Source organism: Apostichopus japonicus, chromosome 3 (genome assembly GCF_037975245.1).
Source record: "Apostichopus japonicus isolate 1M-3 chromosome 3, ASM3797524v1, whole genome shotgun sequence".
NCBI classification, from domain to species: domain Eukaryota; kingdom Metazoa; phylum Echinodermata; class Holothuroidea; order Aspidochirotida; family Stichopodidae; genus Apostichopus; species Apostichopus japonicus.
The window spans coordinates 14981580-15002299 of NC_092563.1; the positions used below are offsets into that span (position 1 = coordinate 14981580).

Genomic DNA, 20720 nt, shown 5'->3' on the forward strand with positions numbered 1-20720 from the left:
CGGGGCATAACCGAGGTGTATTCTAGGGAACAGTGTAACAAACGAACCGTGGGCCTTCCGTGATTCTGACACGGCTTATCATGTCAGAAACATATCTAACTCAAAGGGTTTCTGTTCTGTAAGATAAAAATAAGAAAACTTACTCTCGCTAAATGACAACGATGAACGGAGGAAATGTCGCAAATGTCAGAAAGTGACAATATGCTTCAGGGCAAACAGTTTAATTTTGAAAATGACAATATGCTGTAAGGCAAACAGTTTAAATTTTTCATAATGAGAAGACATACGTTTGTAAAAGCAAAATCGATAATTTACGAAAGTATCATGAAATTGTGACAGTAGAAATTGTCTTTGGTATTTTTTTTTTTATCTTCGTGTATAGATATCATTCGAAGTGGTCGATATTTAAAACGCGTACTGTGCGTGTATCCGTTATACCCTTAAAACAAACGACAACATTTTATTCTTTTTATTACGTGAATTTCATCTTTACATGTGTCAAGCTTTCTACAGATTGATGTCAGCATGACATCTTGACGTATGTTTATGCCCCGATAGGGAATATTTGTGCTCAATGTTTGAAGAGTGAAATACAATACCATAAAGAGAGAAAAATGTACCCTTATACTTGTCACCCCTCAAGCAGAACAACGATATTCCCTTTCTCTAACGAAAAGATAAACTAAAAAAATATGTTATTTCCACTTGAATGTTATACCTCATCTTTACGGCAGTATACTTCGTGAATTTTTGAAATCAAATCCGTTATGTGCGAAACAATATTCGTGACAAAATGTGAACACACTGAATTAAACGCATAAATTTGGCATGTTTCCATAAGCTCCACAAGTTTAAGAAACTGACAATTGGTATATAGATTGTAGTATAGGCGTTATAATATAATGTAAAATTATATTATTTACCGTATAGATAACTACATATGTATAGGTGCAGATTGGTATCAATGGAATATTTTACCTAATAAAGCATATTTTAACCGAACCAAATATTTATGTAAAGAAATAACCAATAATATAAAACGAATTCATATGACCTATATACATATTCGTATTGTATACACATGATAACGCGAGCGTATCTCAGTTCTGAATAAATAGCGTGTAACACTTTACTATATAACAATTCGGCAACCATATAGCCTATAGTAACAGCTTGTATAATGAGCGTAAGTTTTTCGATAATATATATATATATATTATCGATATATATATATATATATGTATATGTATATCATGTATATGTATATATGTATATATATATATATATATATATATATATATATATATATATATATATATATATATTTTCCAAAAACTTTGATCTTAGTGTACCCATTCCACGAAACGAATTCCTATTTCAATACAACGGCTCACGAATCTTGTATAACGTTAACACGAACCCAGTGGAATGTAGCGTATGTATCATAAATAAGGTCAACATTGTGATCCAAGCATTAAAAGTAAACTGAGGGCTTAGAGTTAACTAGACTTAACCAGCGACGTAGCCAGGAATTTGAAGGGGGGGGGGAGCACTTTTTGCGATTGATATGGATTTTTAAAGTTGTAGGCACGACTATCTGAGCGGAGCGCCACCATCGGTTGGCGCGGAGCGTACAAGAAGTTTTTTGGTTTTACAAACCCCCAGATGGCCGGAAACGGCCCTTCCCGAGTGTTCATTCTGGTTCCCTGGCCTCTTGCTAACTTGAGACACCTCATTCAATATCACTTTTAAACCCCCAAAACAAACGAGTTAAAATAGTACGTAATTCAATACTACATAATGTATTTAAAATTAGCAAGGTAGGCCTACATGTACAGAGTAGTCTTACTTTTCAACTTCTGATACTTGTAGATACAAAGATAGGCCAGAAATGTCTTTGATACAACTATAGCCAGTAATTGTCTTTGATATAACTGTGGCTAGTAAATGTTTAACTAATAAGAGAAGGCGAGAGCTATCCGACGATTGCCATCTGATTTTCGGCGGGTAGAGTGTTGAATGAAACGGCACGCGATCGAAATGACAGCCTAGATGACAGAAGAATATGTTACCTAATTTAGCCATATTCTTGCTACGTTAATTTCAATAGTTTTTCCTGTCTAGACTCTTAAACTCGTCCAGCAAGCTTATGGATTTAAATTATGGGTGTTTTTAAAAAAAGGTAACTTGGCCAAAAAAGTGTAGGCTCAGGCTTTCATTGCTACATACTGGCTATCAGCAGATTTTGTTTCCTGTTTGAATTCTTTTACATGTTCTTTTACGTAAATTACGTAATAGGCCTACATCCAAGGGCGGCGGAACCGGGGGGGGGGCACACGTGCCCCCCCCCCACTTTTCCTCAGGGTTAAAAATGTGCCCTTTTTCTACATAAAAAGTGAGGTGTCTCAAGTTAGCAAGAGGCCAGGGAACCGGAATGAACACTCGGGAAGGGCCGTTTCTGGCCATCTGAGGGGTTTGTAAAACCAAAAATTTTCTTGTACGCTCCGCGCCAACCGATGGTGGCGCTCCCCTCAGATAGTCGTGCATACAAGTTTGGATATTGCAGAGCTAGTATGCATATTTTCTATGAAAGGGGTGGGGGGGGGGGCGTTGATGGAGTGATGTGTATACGCAAAAAAGATAATACAATAAGAGTTATAAAAGGGTACTAAATATAAGGCTACATCAGTCCAATCGAATTTCTGCAAAGTGCCCTTTGATGTCGGTGCCCCCCCCCCCCCCCAGATTAAAAGTGCTTCCGCCGCCCTTGCCTACATCAGAGAGACAAACATAGTGATCTTTTACAATTTTTCCAGTAGGATGATTCTTTTTTATTGTCCAATGTCTGGACTTTAATACATTTGACGAAGTTAACTGATGGACAATATAAACTTTCATATTTTGTAGTATAGCCAGATATGCAGTGGTCTAAAAACAAATATCGTTATCGCAGTGTATTAGCAGTGTAGTAACAAGTTAATCAACAACAAAAACTGATCTGTTCATTAAGCACCATGTTTCAGTGACGTCAATGAACTCATTCATGTTTTGACATTTCATGACCTTTTGACCTTATCATTCTTGTGATTCAGTGTATGTCCTCCAACTTCCCAGTGATGGTCATTATTGATGCTGACGTCACGAGCAACCTGATTGGCTGAAAACTCTGTAACTGAAAACCTGTTTGGGAAAAGAAATTCGCGTTCGGGGGCTGTGATTTTTAAGTATGACGTCATATCGGATTAGGATCTGAACACCTTTTACTTTCTCTTTCTTTTCATATACATATATTCAAAGAAGAATGTCAACCGTGTTGACACTGAAACCAATACCATAATTACGGCTTGTTAATTAGTTCAAGATTCCTCATTTGCAAATCCCACCTCCATTACAGAAAATAATAATAAATAAGCAAAGAAGATCGACAAAGAAAAAAAAAACATAATAAGCCACATTTGATTAGTGTCTCATACTTCACAATTCAACTTTTCTTATCGCCTCTTCGCTTTTATTTAGAATTGAATAACTTGACGGATGTAGTCATTTCTCATTATAAAATAAAACTGTTTAGCAAACTGCTTATCCACTAGAGAGCCTGTGTAATTTCTTCGCAGTTCGGCGCTAGTTGTGACATGTATAGCGAAATTATCTGTGCCGATGTAAGTAATGTGAAACAAAATAATAACTATTTAACTAAAATTTGCTAACTTTAAAATACCAATTATGCTTTTTTAACAAAAATAAATATTAAAATCTGTAACTGAGACAAATTTTCAAGTTTTGTGGCTTATTAAAGTTTAAATCTTTTTTATTAAATAAGTTGTGAAGCTTGGCAATGGTACAATCTTGAGACGGCTGGCGCGAAATACTTTCCTGTACAGGCTCGTTCCAGTCTAGTCTGCAGCCGTGCAGCGGTTCTGTAGAGTAACTTACAAGACCAACTGCATGCACTATCCTGGTATAACCTAGCCAAGATAAGTAAATTAGCTGCGACCAGCTCTCAACTCACATTGTTCCAGGTACATTCCTGGAAGGTTTTGGAAACCGAATTGTGTTTTTATACACAACTTTAGACGTTATAACTAACTGAACCATGTCACAGAAAAGAGGAAAGGGTTCTTCAAAGGACAGAGGTTCGTGACAATAACACAGTGTCAGTAGCCTAACTAGTATAGCCTACTGTAGTGGTACTAGTAACAGGGACACTGCGAAGTTCGGACACCTAAGCCTTAAAACACCCCAAAACTATATCTTATGGTATAAATCACCTGAAAATATACTTGATGTGGTGGGGTCATTTTGGAGAGAAAATAACTGTAGCTTCGTAGTTTTTCGTGAAATTGGCTCTTGCTGTAGGTTGTCATGGTGAAATCGTGTATTTCTTAGGGGTGTCCGAATTTCGCAGTGTTCCGAACTTCGCAATACTCACTTGCCTAGTAGTAGTAATATAGTACTAGGCTAAGTTATGCCTAAAAGCCTTGCAGTTTGCAAATCTGAGACTGAAACTGAAAGGTCAGTCATTATTCAATGTTGAAAGAAAATACATACAGCCTCAGAACTTTGAGCATTTGAAGGAACACACAGAATGTATGTGAAAGGGCTGTGCATTTTTCTGCCTATGCAGGCACCACCTGGGTGGGAGGGAGCTTCACCAGGCTCTTCACATACTATCGGCTATAGTTCAACCTTGGCAATGCCATGGAGTCTATGTTGTTCTGGCATAGCAGTCGAATACCCCGCGTTATTGAAACTTAACCAAAATAGGTGCTACGGGCTACAAGGTTAAAGTGGATGAAAGAATGACTTCGTAGCCCGTTGGCTCGTAGCCACTAAATTTTTCAACCCCCATTCCACAACTTCTAACTTTGTAGCCCGTTGGGTTTACTTAAAAACAAGGTTAGGGATAGGGTTATGGGTTAGGGAACTCCTGACTTCGTAGCTGGTTGGTTCGTCGCCACTAAATACTTCACAAAATACTAACAAACAAAGAAGACTACGTAGCCTGTTGGATGTCGCCTCATACCCTTACGTTTTACTTGACTTTAAAAACATTGTTGGGTATACTTTCATTTAAAAACTTCTGACTTCGTAGCCCGTTGGTTCGTAGCCACTAGATTCTTCAACCCCCATTTCACAACTTCTGACCTACTAAATACTTCAACTCCCAATCAACCACTTCTGACTACGTAGCCCGTTGGGTGTCGCTCCAGATCCCCACGTTCCCGTTGAATGTCACCCCACATCTTCCGGCTTTACTTTTCTTTACAAAATGACTGCGTAGTCTGTTGGATATCGCCCGTTTCATATGCATTGTACATTCGAAAAAGGGAAAAAATGTCTAAGTCCAATAATCTTAACAATTGTATAATAGCGCCATCTACTCAAGCACATTATAAGACTGCGTTGGCCGTTGTTCGTCTCCGTCAAAACCACAATCTCGGATCCAGCGGGGTATTCTGCAGCTACTCCGTTGTTCTTCTTGATCTTAAGGTGACATACAAAATAGCTCCTAAGAAACTGTTGATTGAGGCAAACCAGATCTTTAGTTTCATTTAGAAGATGATAGAAGAAACTGGACATCCTTTTCAGCCTAACATTTTTTTGGGCCATCACAAAATGCCATTTTAGGAGGAACCAATGCACCAGGTGTGGCACCTCCCAACCCCCTCCCACCTCACCGGCCCTTTAACTCTGGTGGTACTAGTGCATCTGTTTTGTCTTTTATGAAACTTCAGGTGATGCCAAAACTAGCTCCAAAGAAACTGTTGAGTCAGGCGAACCAGATCTTTGGTTTGAATGGGAAGGTGACAGAAGAAAGTGGACTCCCTTTTCTTGGATCCCGAATGTAGCCATAAGGACTGCCGTGAAGAATGGTAAAGCCAAGACTAAGGTTAATTTAGGTGACAAAGAGTTTGATGTCAAACTGGATAAGATGGTTCAGGTCAACTGTATGACAAAATGGGAGAGGCGAATCAGATGTCTCGTCAGCGATGAGCAAGGCTGTAAGTATAAGGCAAAACTGTATTCGTTAGTCTAAGTACTATACTGATGGTGTAGCCTGCTGTACGTAATAATCCTAGGAGTAAAATGAAAAATGTATATTCAACATTGCCCATTGGGGCAGGGTTGAATGCCTGTACGGTTTAGTTGAGGTATACCCTGCAACTATGTACACCTTCATGAAATTTCAGTATGCTACCAGTTCTGCATGCAGCAATGTCATATAACAGATTTACTGTACAAGAGCAACACACAGGTTGGACTCTTGCAATTGGTGGTGATATGTGTCCTGCTGTGGTATTACAGTAGTATACCCTTGACATATACGGGACAATTCTTTAAATGTTTTTCACCTTCATGAATGATGATGAAGCTTCTGTCTCTAGCAGTAATGGATATTAGTGATAAGGCTGTATGCAGTTAAGATACTGTATATGGGCAGGCTTGGTTATCTTTAAGAGACAATATAATTGGTGGATCTTCTGAGAGGATGGTGGGAGGGGGGAGGTTGAGAAGAGGGGGAGCATTTCATTATAAATACAGTAACGATTTTGTGTCAATGCTGAATGTAAGTTGATGAAATTAAGAATTATTTTTCACTTGAGTATTAAAGAGAAAGTGGGGGGGGGGGGGTGGTTAGGCCCAGAAAGGTGTCCAATTAAACCACATGATCTGTCTCCCATTGTTTGGAAAAGAAGTCCCTAACACCTTGGAAATGGGGGGGGGGGGGGGGTTGGGGGATTGGTCCTTAATATTTGGTGACGGGGAATAATTCCCACATTTAATTTACCCAGCCCTCGCATCCCTTATCAACAGCCCAGCAAAGGTATGATTTAAAAATGAGGACAATGAGTGCTTAAAAAGTTCAATAAGTTTGAAGAGATGATCTGTCACACAGGACCATTTTAATCCATAATGAATCTGTTTTCTTTTCTATTTTCCATAGATTACGTCTGGCAGTGGCAGGACGAGAGAGGCAGGTGGCAGCCGTACCTCTGCGATTCTACCAAGATTTTGGAGAGTGCCTACATCGGCGACAAGAAAGAGGTCTCCATTCAAGCAGCTGGGAGAGATTACACGGTCGATGTCGTCAAAATGGAACAGACCAACGATGACACCAAAGTAATCAGGAAGATAGACAGACTGAAAGTTGGTAAGAAAATAATTAAAAGAGAATTAAATACCACGATTCTGATCATGCAGTGTAATATTCAGACATAACTGGATACCACTCTACTTGACTCTAGTCTAAATAAGAGATCTATGTAGATAGAACCCTTTGTTAATACTTAAATGTGAGTTATGTAAACCATTTAGACCCACAGATAGTCTAAATAAGGGATCTATGTGGATAGAACCCTTTGGTACTTAAATGTGAGTTATGTAAACCTTTTAGACCCACTCTAGTCCAAATAAGGGATCTATGTGGATAAAATCCTTAGGTACTTAAATGTGAGTTATGTAAACTGTTTAGACCCACTCTAGTCTAAATAAGAGATCTATGTGGATGGGACCCTTTGTTACTTAAATGTGAGTTATGTAAACCATTTAGACCCACTCTAGTCTAAATAAGGGATCTATTTGGATAGAACCCTTTGTTACTTAAATGTGAGTTATGTAAACCATTTAAAGGCATATTCCGGCGGCGAACAATGTAAAACTAACTGTACATTGAAGGAAAAAAATAATGTTTTCCACACTGTTCAATCATATCTCGAGTGGGGGGCTAGATTTGAGACAGTGTTCTCAACTAGTAGTGTGGAGGGAGTATTTTTTGCTGGAATATAAGTTTCACATTGTTTTGTCAACAGAAAATCCTTTTAAATAGACTAGCTTACATTGAACCTTGTCTCCAGATTTGTGTGGGTTGGGAGAAGACAGGTTAATATTAAGACAATAGCTTTACTACTCTGACCTTTGTTTGTTTTTCTTTGTTTTTTGTTTTTTTTCCTCCAGATTTTACGCCTCCCGAGGAGGAAGTCATTCCATCAATCGAAGAGTCGCAATCCTCGGCTGCTGGTGAGCCGTCACAATTATCTGCGAAATCTGCGAGAGGAGGAAAGAAGAGAGCCATCCAGGAAAGTGGAGATGCGGATACCAAACCTAGCAAAGCTGCAAAATCAGGTCTCAATTTACTGTTATTTTCATCATTTTTTGATCAAATTTCTTTTCTTTTACTTTGTACTGTTCCTTGAGGATTGACTTAACTTTGCAATATCCTTGATTTATTCAGTAAGATTTGTTCCTCTATCATGTACAAAACCATTTAGTCACTGAGAAAATAATTAATATTACTTACAAACAAGTAGCCTATCGATGAAATATTTAAACACAGGGAATATTGAACAGCTAAGTGAATATTTCAAATGTGGCACATCGGGGACAAATCGTAATATTATATTAGGAAAGTTAACCTTTTCAAGAACATCTGTCATCTTGACTTATCAGGCCATGAATTTGCTGGAGTAAGGGAGGATTAATCTTGTAAAAATAGTTTAGTTACATTCAAACAACAATATCTAGCGTTAGGAACAAGATGGAAGTTTTCAAATATTAGTGTAAAATGTTGTTCTCTCCTATGCAAGTGTTACATGATAATGTCACTGGAGTATCCATTTAACATACTTTGTTAGCAGAGTCATTCATAGGATTCCTTTAAACATCTATTGGCTGTCATGTTCTAATATTTCTGCATTTTTCTCTTTTCATATTTCTTTTGCGATGTATTCCAGATATCAAGACCGTCCGATTGACCGGTCACGCAGCACCTGTAGATCCGGAATGCCTACAGATGCAGGGCAAATCGCATGTTTTCCAAGAAGGGCAAGATGTGTATGATGCAATGTTGAACCAGGTAGAATATTATAACAAAGTTAGAATTAATGCATTATTTATTTCTAACTGCCATATATTTTAAAGAAAAGACCAGCAAATGGACATGATTAACTCTCTAAGCAAATAATGATTAGTGTTTGCAAGGGGTATCCGGGTACCTGCCCGACGCGATACTTCCCCGGTCCAAACTTATTACCCAAATCCTACGCAAAGTGTGTTTTTTTTTTGCTAACCGATAGTTAGGCAAGATTTTCCCATTGACCTAGTGTGGTGTTAGGCTACCATGTCGAAGATAACAGCAATAACGAAAGTGTTCCATGGCTATCTTATAACTGCATCACAATTTTAGCTAATAAACAGATGGTTAGGCTAGATTAAAGTGTTTACACGGAACCAAAAATCGGGAACCAGGTACCCGGAAAAAATTTTTTACCCTCGTGTATCGCGATTTTCAAGAAATTACATATTGGATGCTATTATAAATGATTTCTATTCTCCACTGACAATGTTTACATGTTAAAATACGTAGGTGTAAGATAAGGTATAAAACCTTCCTCAATAATTTCTATTTGCCTTTGTTTCTTTCATTAATTGCAATAATTCACTAGTTGGTCACAATTTTTTCTTGATGTGAATTCTCCATTTTCAGACTAACTTAGCCAATAATAACAACAAGTACTACCTACTGCAACTCTTAGAGGGAGATGTCAAGAAAGAATTCCATGTTTGGTTCCGATGGGGTCGAGGTTAGTTGGTTTTCTGTAGTCCAAGGGAAACACTTTGTAAATTTCAAATATATTATAAGATTATAGCATTGTAATCATTATTTTGTATGGTTTGTACTAGACATAATAACCTCTGAATGAATCAAGTACCCTGAAGCAATGGTTTAGGAGGGTTTTGACACTAAAAATAGCACATTTTTTTAATGGTGAAAAATACCATAATCAAAAATTTTGACACTATTAGGGGACCTAACTCCACAAGACAATGTTTTTATAGCCTACCTTTTTTATATTCTTTTTCTATGGGATCGACTCTATAGGCTTCTGTAATAAAAAGGTAGTAGGATGTTTAATTGCTGAGAAATGAGACCTCAAATATCAAGGAATTGCCACGGTGGCGACAAATTGCGGAATTTCAAAGTGTGATAATTCGGCCGATATTGAAGCAATGTAACTGAAATGTTCAGAATATGCTTATTTGACATTGTGCCAAGCATACGATAAATTTGGGAATTTTTGAAGCTGGTGCAGCAACAGCCATCTGTGATTTGACCCGAATGTAAATACGCAAGAAATGAATACAGCAGGGTGGACTAACAGTCCGGGGGTCCTTGATTCCTCTCCTTGGGTAAAATGTCAAGATATATTTTCTCTTTCTTCTGTTATAACCTTGTACTAAAAACCCATCTAACATGGATAAGGACCACAGTGTTGGTATGTTGGTATGAAACTTATATGCAACTTATAAGTGTACCAAATATGGGATTTGATATGGAGGTTGGCTTTCTTCTCTGGGCCCTTGGGCACTGTCCTATTGCCTGGCTGCACCTGTAGTAAAAGTTGGAACTATACCAAAATGCAAGTTCAAAAGACTAAAGTAAAATATAAAGAGAAAATAAACCTTATTATGTTTATATGCATCTGTGACATTGGACACTTATTTTCTGTTTGATTTTTGGTTTGTTTTTGTTAAATTTTGTTAAAATTTAAAATTGTCTTGAAATTTGTATGCAGGAATTGAATTCAACTTTTACCAGGATGTTAAGGTCAAGTTCCCTCTTTACAGGACCAAAAATAATTATTTGTCCTAATTATTCTGTTCACCTTTAACCCCATAGCCATTCTGGCAATATTTCATACTTTTATTATAGGTGATCTTATTATGTTAAGCAACCTTCCTTACCTCACTCCCTACCCCTTCTTTCGCCTTTTCGACCCTTTAGCACACCTGATTTCTCATTCAAGATCTAAGTTGTTTTCCCCTTTATTTTACAGTCGGTATGAAAGGACAGAATAACCTAATCAGCTGTGGCACCGATCTGGCAAAAGCCAAGGAAACTTTCATCAATAAATTCTGGGATAAAACGAGAAACGAGTGGAGCGAAAAAAGCAAATTTAGTAAAGTCCAGGGAAAGTATGACCTGTTAAAGATGGACTATAGTGCAAAGGTAAGCCCCTCTGACCTCTCTAAGTCTCTACCTTAAAGAAAAAAGGAAAGTAGTCAGGATGATTTTGATATGGAAACTATATCTGTCATGATGTATTGTAATTGTCTCTGGTTTGCCACAAGTTGCTTTGAATATTTATTCCATGACAGGCATGTTGTGTGAAAGTTTGTATTTGGGAGTTTAATTGCATTTTTGTGTTTAATTTAACTTCAAAAGTGATAGCTAAAAGTCTTGGTTCTGTTCTTCACAATTGTTTTTACTATTTCTATTTCTATTTGTTACTACTTCATTTGAAGATTGGATTAATAATGTACATCTTCTTCACAGGACGAAGCCAAAGATAAAACTGACGCTGGTGAGAAGCCAGAAAAGCCGAAACCGGATTCAAAGTTGGACAAGAGGGTTCAGGTGAGCCTTATGACCTTTGACCTAAACCTGTGTGGAATTGATCATGACAGTTACAATTAGAAGTAATATATTCACCATAAATGGTTTGATGATCTTGCACAAAGATCTTTAGTAACAGTTCTTTCAAAGTCTTCTTTACTAGAAAGATTTAAAGCAAATTTGAGTTGCAGTCAAATTATTGGCACTCTTTTTTAGCCAAGAAAATTTTTGGTCGGGAAGTTGCGAGCAGGAATAGATGCTAAATTTACACCCCTGCCTCATTACTCTCCGAACACTTATCAAAAAGAGAACGGATAATTTTCAGCTGGTGTTCTTCTATGATCATCACATCAATAGCGTTACAAATGAGCGTCTGTTGGCTTCCTAACGCATGGAAAATGTTAAACTTGAGTAACAACATTAACTCATAAAGCTCTAACAACATAAAGCTCTACATGGCCTCGACTACATCGGCGATCTCCTGGCGCCCTATGTTCCCAGCCGATCATTACGTTCATCATCACAGGGACTGCTTCAAGAAATGAGAACAAAGAAAATAACTGGGGACAAGGTATTTTCAGTTTGTGCAACCAAGCTATGGAATGTCTCGCCGAATTCAATACGTACCTGCGCAAGCTTGCCAGTTTTAAAACATCATTGAAAACTTATTATTTTAGAATTGCCTTTGATGTTTGAACTGTACAGTATTTTTGTATCGCCATAGCTTCAATGTATTTTTCTATCCTATTATAAGTTTTATGGTATATACCTTTTAGGCGATATTTTTGCTTTTGAATGTTTCCCGTATTTTAAATGTTTCCTGTATATTAATTGTTTCTATTCATGTAAAGCGCTTCGAGCAGCGTTGCTGATGAACGCGCTATATAAGTACTATTTTTAACGAGACAAGATGAGCAGTAAATTCTACTTTGGTCTTCAGGAACTGATCACCCTCATCTGCAATATCCAAGCCATGGAGGATATGGTGGTGGAGATGAAATACGACGCACAGAAGGCACCGCTCGGGAAATTGACCGATAAGCAGATCAAGGCAGGGTACGCTGCCCTCAAGAAGATCGAAAAGTGTCACGAAAAGGGGGACTTTGGCAGGGCACTGGTCCAGGCATGCGACGAGTTTTACACCAGGATTCCTCATAACTTTGGGTGAGTAAACACTTTTAAGTTATTTGATGAGGTTTTTCTGGAGCAAAGTTATGTTTACCTACACGTCGTAGTGAGATATAACGTGTGCAGGTCATTTGAGGTTGTATGGTAGTTAGTAAATGATAAAATAATGAATATATAGTAATAAAGCTAATGATATTTAGCAGTATAGGAAATAATAACATATTGATGGATAAAATAACAGTTTTATAGGTAATATTAGTTAGTTATATAAGTAATATTAGTTAGTTATATAGGTAATATTAGTTACTTATATAAGTAATATTAGTTATATAGGTAATATTAGTTATATAGGTAATATTAGGTAGGTAGGTAATATTAGTAATTAAGGTAATATTAGTTATTTAGGTAATATTAGTCTTCTAAACTTATAAAGTGTAAAAGAAATGGAAAAATTAAATTTTGGACCAGCTAATTGATAAACCATATTTTTGGCTATGGGAAAAGCTGATAGATTTTATTAAAATCTCTTAAATAACAGACTTTTGTTTAATTTGGCATTCATTACATAAGGGCCTGTGAATTAACTTCCCTGACCCTGCACATATTTCTCAAACAGTCCAGTTTTCAGTCTTAATGGCTTATCAGTTACAAGGGTATGACAAAGTTAACAATTTAAGTTAAACGTAAAATTGCAATATTTTTTACCTTTAATCTCAGACAACAGACTTTGTTATTCCGTTATTTTCTTTATCATCATTCTAGAATGCAGCGACCACCAATCATTAGAACTAGAGATGACCTCAAGGACAAGATTACTCTGTTGGAGGTAAGAGTTACCTCTTACCTTTTTTTAAAAACTTTTTTTAACACCTGTTAAAAAATGTCTTGGAATTGAATATGGTAAGAGTTACCTCTTACCATATTCAATTCAAAGACATTTTTTAACAGGTGTTAAAAAAAGTTTTTAAAAAAAGTGATGAGTTTGAACATATGACATTACTTGTGAAGTATTTTATTAATTACTAATGAAGCCAGCAGTGTTGATATGTTTGTAGTAGTAGCAACTTGTAGTTTGGAAGAATGTAAAAAAAGTTACCTCCTCCTATGACAATTTTGTCCAAGATTGTAATATTGTAATTGGTCAAACTATGAACACCCTACCCTATTGGATAAATGATATGAACAGTAATAAAATAGTAAATACTTAATACAATAGATTTCTAAAAAAACTCTCTCACTGACACATTCAAATTAGTGTCGAAAACAAATGTTTTAAATCTTCAGATATTTTATTTATTTATATTTTGTTTTAATTTTTTGTTTTATTTATTTATTTTTTAATTTATTTTATTGCCTTAACTTGACATGCGAAAGCAAAGGCAATGAAAGCTTTTTGGATTTTTTTGTTGGAATTATAGTATTGAATGATATTAACACTAATAAAGAAACCTCCATTACTTACTGAAATTTTTATTTTGTTTACTATTTTTTTCTCCCACTTAGGCCCTCGGTGATATTCAGATCGCCATGACTGCCTTGAAGGAGGAGTCTACAGTGAATGAACATCCAATAGACAGACAGTACCATGCATTGAAATGCAAATTAGAACCAGTCGAGAAATCTCAGGATGAATTCAAGGTAGGTTATCATCTTATAAGATTCCTTCAGAGAATCTAAGAAAGATCCGATTCTTGATCCAACTGGATATAGATAAACTGACAAAAATCTCGGGGTGAACTCAGGTTATCATCATGTAAGATTCCGTGAGAGAATCAAGTGAGATGGTACCTCGAAACAATCCGAACTCTTGATCCAATCAAGGAAAATCCTTGTGCAGACTCATGGCATTCAAAGTGGGGATTTTTGACCTTTGAACAGTTAGCCATAAATTTTGGAGGGTAGTTTGAAAAAAATGCATTGAAAAGAAATTGTTGATATTTGTGGAAAGAAATATGGTGGACGAATCTTGAACATTAATCATTATTGCAAAAGTTGCAAAATATAGTGCACCATTTGCGACTAAGCTCCCTTATTCATGTAATCAATCATTTTTCAAAGGGGAGTAGACTTGGTCCCTAGGCCACAACATCTGCCACTGAAGGCTCAATAAGATGAGTAATGATTGATTGGGAATTTCAATTTGAGATCTTTCTTGAAATTGGAAGCCTTTTTTTTGTCTTCAAAATCCTTTGTTTTCAAATTTCTAGTTTTATCAATTGTTCATTATGCCATGTTGATATAGTCAGATGCGAAACAGAGCACTTGAAATACAAACGCCAGCTGTCTTTGGAGAAGACAAAAAAAAAATCGGAAAATGAATCAGATCCTTTCATCCACTTTTGTCTCATGTACCTTGCAGATGGTTCAAGAATACCTCACAAACACCCATGCAGCTACTCACAACCAATACACCATGCAAGTAATGGATCTCTTTGAAGTAGACAAAGACGGGGAAACGGCCGCTTTCAAAAAACTCAACAACAGGTCAGTTTGAAAAAAGTTTTTACCTTTAATTAAGATATAAAATATTGCAGTTTATTAACTTTCAATATGAAAAGCTGCAGCAGCTGCTAATTCTTCTGCAGCAAGGCTGAATCAAATATCATCAACCAAAAGAGATTATCTCGGCACAAAAGCTTGCATCCCACACAGCCTGGCTGCAGGATACTGCAGCCCACTCAGCGTCCTACTTTTAACAAAGTGCCATAAGGCTTCATCTTGCATTAGACTTGGGCCGTACAACACTGAAAATTCCTCTGTCTAATAAAATCTAAAATAAGCTCTTTTGTCTTGCGTTTGAATCATGTTTTAACGTTATCAGTCACTAAAATGATCACATAGCAAACCAGTATGTTTCGTTTGATAATTTCAAGCTTCATTCCAAAGTATGATAAGCAAAACAAGTCATCACTAATTGATAACATGCAAATGTTAAACATAGTATGAAACTGGTTTAATATAACTGACTATTGTAGCATCATTTGTTGACTTGGGTTATTGTTTTCTTGTGTGTTCTATTTGATCAGTTTCTATCTTTCCAAAAAGTTTGCTTTTAATAACGGTATCATGTTTTAATCAGTTACAAGTTTCTTGAACTGAAATTGAGCTAAACCAGTTTAGTCTATATTGTTGCTAAAGATTTTTTTTTTTTTTCCATCTCAATCTTCTCAGGAAACTCCTCTGGCATGGATCCAGACTGACAAACTGGGCAGGAATCCTGGGCCAAGGATTAAAGATTGCACCCCCAGAGGCACCCGTTACGGGATACATGGTTAGGGCTACAGTCTCTGCATTTTAATTAGATAGGATTTGTGCATTTGTTATTTTTCTTTTACTTAGACATTTGTCGGTGAATGAGGTGTGTTGACAGATGAAACAAGTTAACAAATATCCCCCAAAAACAAAGTTTTCCCCAATAAATTTAAAGTGAGCTACCATGGTGCAAATGGTAAATATGGATCAGTATTTTAACTCAAATACTAAGGTGTATAGTATTTATTACTTTATAATGGGGGAGGGGCTATGGAAGGTGATAGGTGAAGGCATGGGTTGGAAGGTTACATTGTTTCCTGTGCTAACATTCATGGACAATCGTTCGCAAACGTACCAACGGATTCTAATTGCGGTCATTTTCGAGGCCGATCTGTAGAAAGGAACAAAAGCCATTTGGCTGCATAGATTCCGTGTTTCATGCTGTCTGTCAATGTAGGTTGCATTGGAAAGTCACATAAGTAGCAAAGGGGGGAGAAGTTGAAGAATTTCACTCTAATTCAGAAATTTTATTACGGTCCAACTTTGGCCAAATAATTTATGTCCATACAGATTGACTTTTTAAAGGAATAGTAATGCTTTATTCATTGTAACTTGAAGGTGAACTGTCATCTTAGTCATTGTGATTACAGTCATTGTGATTACAGGAATTGCGATTACAGGAATTGCGATTACAGGAATTGCGATTACATCCACTGTGGTTACAATACTTGTGATTACACGACTTACAATCACATTCACTGTGATTACATGACCTGCAATACATCCATTGTGATTACAGGAATTGCGATTACATCCACGGTGATTACAGGACTTGTGATTACATGACCGACAATTACATCCACTGTGATTACACGGTCTGCGATTACATCCGTTGTGATTACATGGATTGTGATTACATCCACAGTGACTACAGGACTTGTGATTACAGGACTTGTGATTACATGACCGACAACTACATCCACTGTGATTACATGGCCTGCGATTACATCCGTTGTGATTACATGGATTGTGATTACGGGAGTTGTGATTACAGTGATTAGGATTAGATTGAATTAATGATTTTGTCAGTCTTAATGTGAATCAATCCAGGCAATGAAACGCTCTTATTTTGTCTTAGTTTTCATCCACTTTTAAAATTGTTTAACTCAAAACTTTTAATTTTTTTTGTAGAACAGTCATTAAAAATACTAAGTTCTTAGAAGCTTGGAAGGTTCTTGGATATCATATTAATTCTGTTGTTGGTTTGTTAATAAATATTTGTCTTTCTCCTCCAGTTTGGCAAAGGCGTATATTTTGCTGACATGTCATCTAAGTCTTGCAACTACTGCTTTGCGACACCATCTAAGAACGTCGGTGTGGCCTTGTTGAGTGAGGTAGGTCATACTTTTCAAACTAGGTCAGTGTTGTAAGTTTTTCTCAATTTTTAATTTAAAGAAATGAGTTTCTATATCTGTAAACAATTATTCTGCATGACTTTTAAAAAAATCTCCATATATCTCAGATTATCATATATATTCTTTTGTTTTCACCTTCAAGACAAATGAGATTTTATGCAATTTTGAAGCACCACAAGCTCCACCATTTTGAAAAGCCACTTGCCTGAAGTACACCATCACTGTATGAGAAATAGTAGCTAAGCAAAACAAAAAAATTCCTCTAACTGGCCTCCTTGCTCATATGTTCAAAATGAGACATTCTTTTTCATCTCCCCCTGTTTAAGGTTGCCTTAGGGAATGCGAACAAGCTCTTAGCAGCGGATTACAAGGCCGACAGTTTACCGACTGGAAAGGACAGTGTGATGGGTTTGGGGAAATATGCCCCCGATGCAAGTGCAGACTTCACCATGTAAGTACGGCTGAAATGCTAATCAGAGGTTGTCGGTTAATTTTCTACGAGGGCCAGAGAGAAACATTGGTTAGAGAACAAGGCCAGAGAGAATCAAAATCTGCCTATTCCTACATTGAGCTATGTTCAGGATAGAATGTTCAAACTTAATGCCTCAAGGACTAACATACCCTCTAAGGGCAAGATTATGCTCCCATTTTAGCTTTTTTTTCCCCTGTATTTTATTCGGTCCGGATTGAAAACTTCCGGGAGCCTCTCTGAGCTATTTTAGACTAGCAACATAATAAATGAGGGTAAAAGTACCAAAACATCTCTTTCCAATTGTATTTACAAAAAGTAAGAAACAAAGCGAATTATCGATTGTTCATGGAAATTTGTTACCAGCCACATTCTCACTAGCTAACACAGTGTAAAACCACCATGACTATCACAGATTAACGAAACCAAACAAGGTTTTTTTCTTAGCTGTGTGAGGGGAGTTGTTCTTCACAGAGATCTTTGTCATATATAAGCAAAACATGATAGTTGGGTTGGTGTCCCCTTAATTTATTCAAGATTTGCTTTTTTCTTCTTCTTTCAATGTTTGCTATCATAGCTTCTAACTGTAAAAGACTGCTAATATTATTCAGAAAAGAAAAGACTACCTTTCATTTTTACTGATAAACCACAAATAATCATGACTGGTGTTGATCTTTCGTCATTTCAGGTCTGATGGAACAGTCGTCCCTCTCGGCAAAGGAGCTCCAACCGGAGTTGCAAACCCGAACGGATATACACTGAATTACAACGAGTTTGTCGTCTACAATACCGACCAAATCAAGATGAGATATTTAGTTAAAGTTAAATTTAATTTCAAATGAGTCACAGAGACTTTAAGTTGAGTCTGCTCATGGGCGGTCATTTTCGATGAATGTCTTGATATCACAGTTCATTAGGAGGAGATGGGTCTCTTTCCCCGCCGGAACCCACCAGCAGCAATGACAGGAGATACGGCAATATGAAGGAAAGCTTGTGCTTGAAGGTGGCATCATTTTGAACCTTGTAAATTTGCTTTACATGAACGACCAAAACCCAAGTGTATTTCATAGGCATAGCTAGTCAAGTTTTCATTACCATTGGCATTTGAAGAAATGAGGCTTAGCAATCGGGAGGTCCCGGGTTCGAGGCCCAGCCAAGTCATAGTAAACGTGGGTGTCCATCCAAGAGTAATCTTATGGTTTTCCCATCAGAAATGACGTTCTAAATTGAAAAGATTCCAAATTTGAGTTAAAAATTGAATTGGAAGCCACCCGGCGGGTTAGTTGTAATCAAGAAGCCCTTGCGGGTTTCTCCCACATTTGTGGTCGCTTAAGAGTCGTAAAAGTAACTGCTGATTATTATTATTACTATTACTTTTTGATTTCCATTTTATGTGTTAGCTGTGATATGTGTCCAGCCTGTAAACTCTTCATTCTCGCTAATGAATCATCACTTTGTGCGAAAAGTTAGAAAGGCGTGTTGTTTTGATCAGCTGCAATCTTAGTTTGGGTAACACTCACAAGGATCAGCTACAAAATGTCTGAAATATTGACAGCCAAACTCAAAACGGTACATTGGTACAAATCGGAAAAGGTTCCAGGTTTGTTATCATTCCTATAGACTGTATAGGTCTGAAAACTTTGTGAACGCAATAACTCAGAAGGTACATCTTTGTCGAACTTCATACTTGCTATGCAGATTCAGTTTGTTATGTAAAAGAATCCTATTGAAATTGGTGGATGTCAAAGGTCATTGTGGGGTCAACAGGCATCAAAGTCTGAAAACCTTTTAAACATAACTCCAAACTTAAAACTACAATTATTCTGTGACTTCTCCAATGCTATGATTTTTCGTTTGGTGAACATAGTTTGGTCAAATTCAGTTTAATCTAGTTCTGTGAAGGGCTCGAAAGGTCTTCAACAAAACGTACCTGGCAAGGAATCACAAAGCTATCTGGCTTCCTGGTTTTTGAATTGTTTGTGTGTGTGGTTGGGGATCATATGAGTAAGTTTTTAGCTGCTCATTGCCTAGTTGTATTTAACAAAGAGTGTGTCATTGTTTTATTTGTATTGTAGAGCAACCTCTGTAGCAATTGCTGCTGTAAAGTAATTGATGTCCAGAGTTAACTGTAGAGACCAGTTTTTTATGAGCCAGGAAGTATCTAGCTGAAATATTCAAATACATGTGGTAGGTCAAGTTTGCAGACTTTTCAAAGTTTCTCCAAAATGAAAAGATTCCTAGACCCCTCTCTCTAATGCATGGTACTTGCCCAGCAATCCAAGTTACTGTGAGGGGAAGGGGGGGGTCTGTGGGTGTTTATTATTTATTTTAAACATAGCACTGAAAGTGTCTGCTTTAAATGAATCTAGCCTGCAAGGTTTTCTACTGATTCTCTGTGTTTTTGCTAGAGTAAATCACAAGTGCCAATTTAAGAAATATGTTGTACCATTGATGAATCACAGTGTTCTATCTTTTAAAACATGACTAAATGATTCACAAACTGTTTTTGTTTGTATAACCAGTTTCGAATCATAAACTAACGTTCTTATCTTGTGATCTATTCTTGTACGATATGCATGGTCGTTATGAAACATTCCTTGTTCAAGCTAAAATTTCCTATCGTCATTAAAGTTAGTTTGTGTTTGCAATTGTTGTGAATATTGTGTTTTCATTGTATCAGAGAGGATGTTAATGGAATGTAATGGATTAAAACAGTGTGAAAGAAACAAAGTACTACTTTGTTATATCTTATTGTGAACATTGTAGTTTCCATGGAACTTGAAACAGCTGTTGCATTTGGTCAGTACTAACTTTACCAAACATAGAGTATTACCCAGGGTAAAAACAATTGATCCAAGTGAGCATCGAAGGCAAAAGGTACAACACCTAGGGAAATGATGACTCTGATGAAAAGAGTCTATTAATATCATATTTCATACATCAATCACTACCTCCCCATCCTTCCTCTCCATTACTGATGCCAAATAAAACAACACCAGAAATACAACAGGTACTGTACCGGGCGGTGTCAAATCTGCAGACCTAGGCCCAAAATCCAACA

General features: G+C 36.9%; 1 protein-coding gene across 1 annotated transcript; it reads left to right on the forward strand.

Annotated features, from left to right (window-relative positions):
* The first annotated feature begins 3899 nt into the window (after positions 1-3899).
* LOC139964453 (poly [ADP-ribose] polymerase 2-like) lies at positions 3900-20376 on the forward strand. Its single transcript, XM_071966023.1, has 16 exons — positions 3900-4133; positions 5736-6002; positions 6947-7153; positions 7957-8124; positions 8733-8854; positions 9485-9581; positions 10836-11008; positions 11336-11416; positions 12336-12559; positions 13286-13349; positions 14027-14161; positions 14883-15007; positions 15695-15794; positions 17071-17169; positions 17517-17641; positions 18348-20376. Exons 1-16 carry the CDS (start codon positions 4094-4096, stop codon positions 18499-18501), a joined length of 2181 nt encoding a protein of 726 aa, XP_071822124.1. The 5' UTR covers positions 3900-4093; the 3' UTR covers positions 18502-20376.
* The last annotated feature ends 344 nt before the right edge of the window (positions 20377-20720 follow it).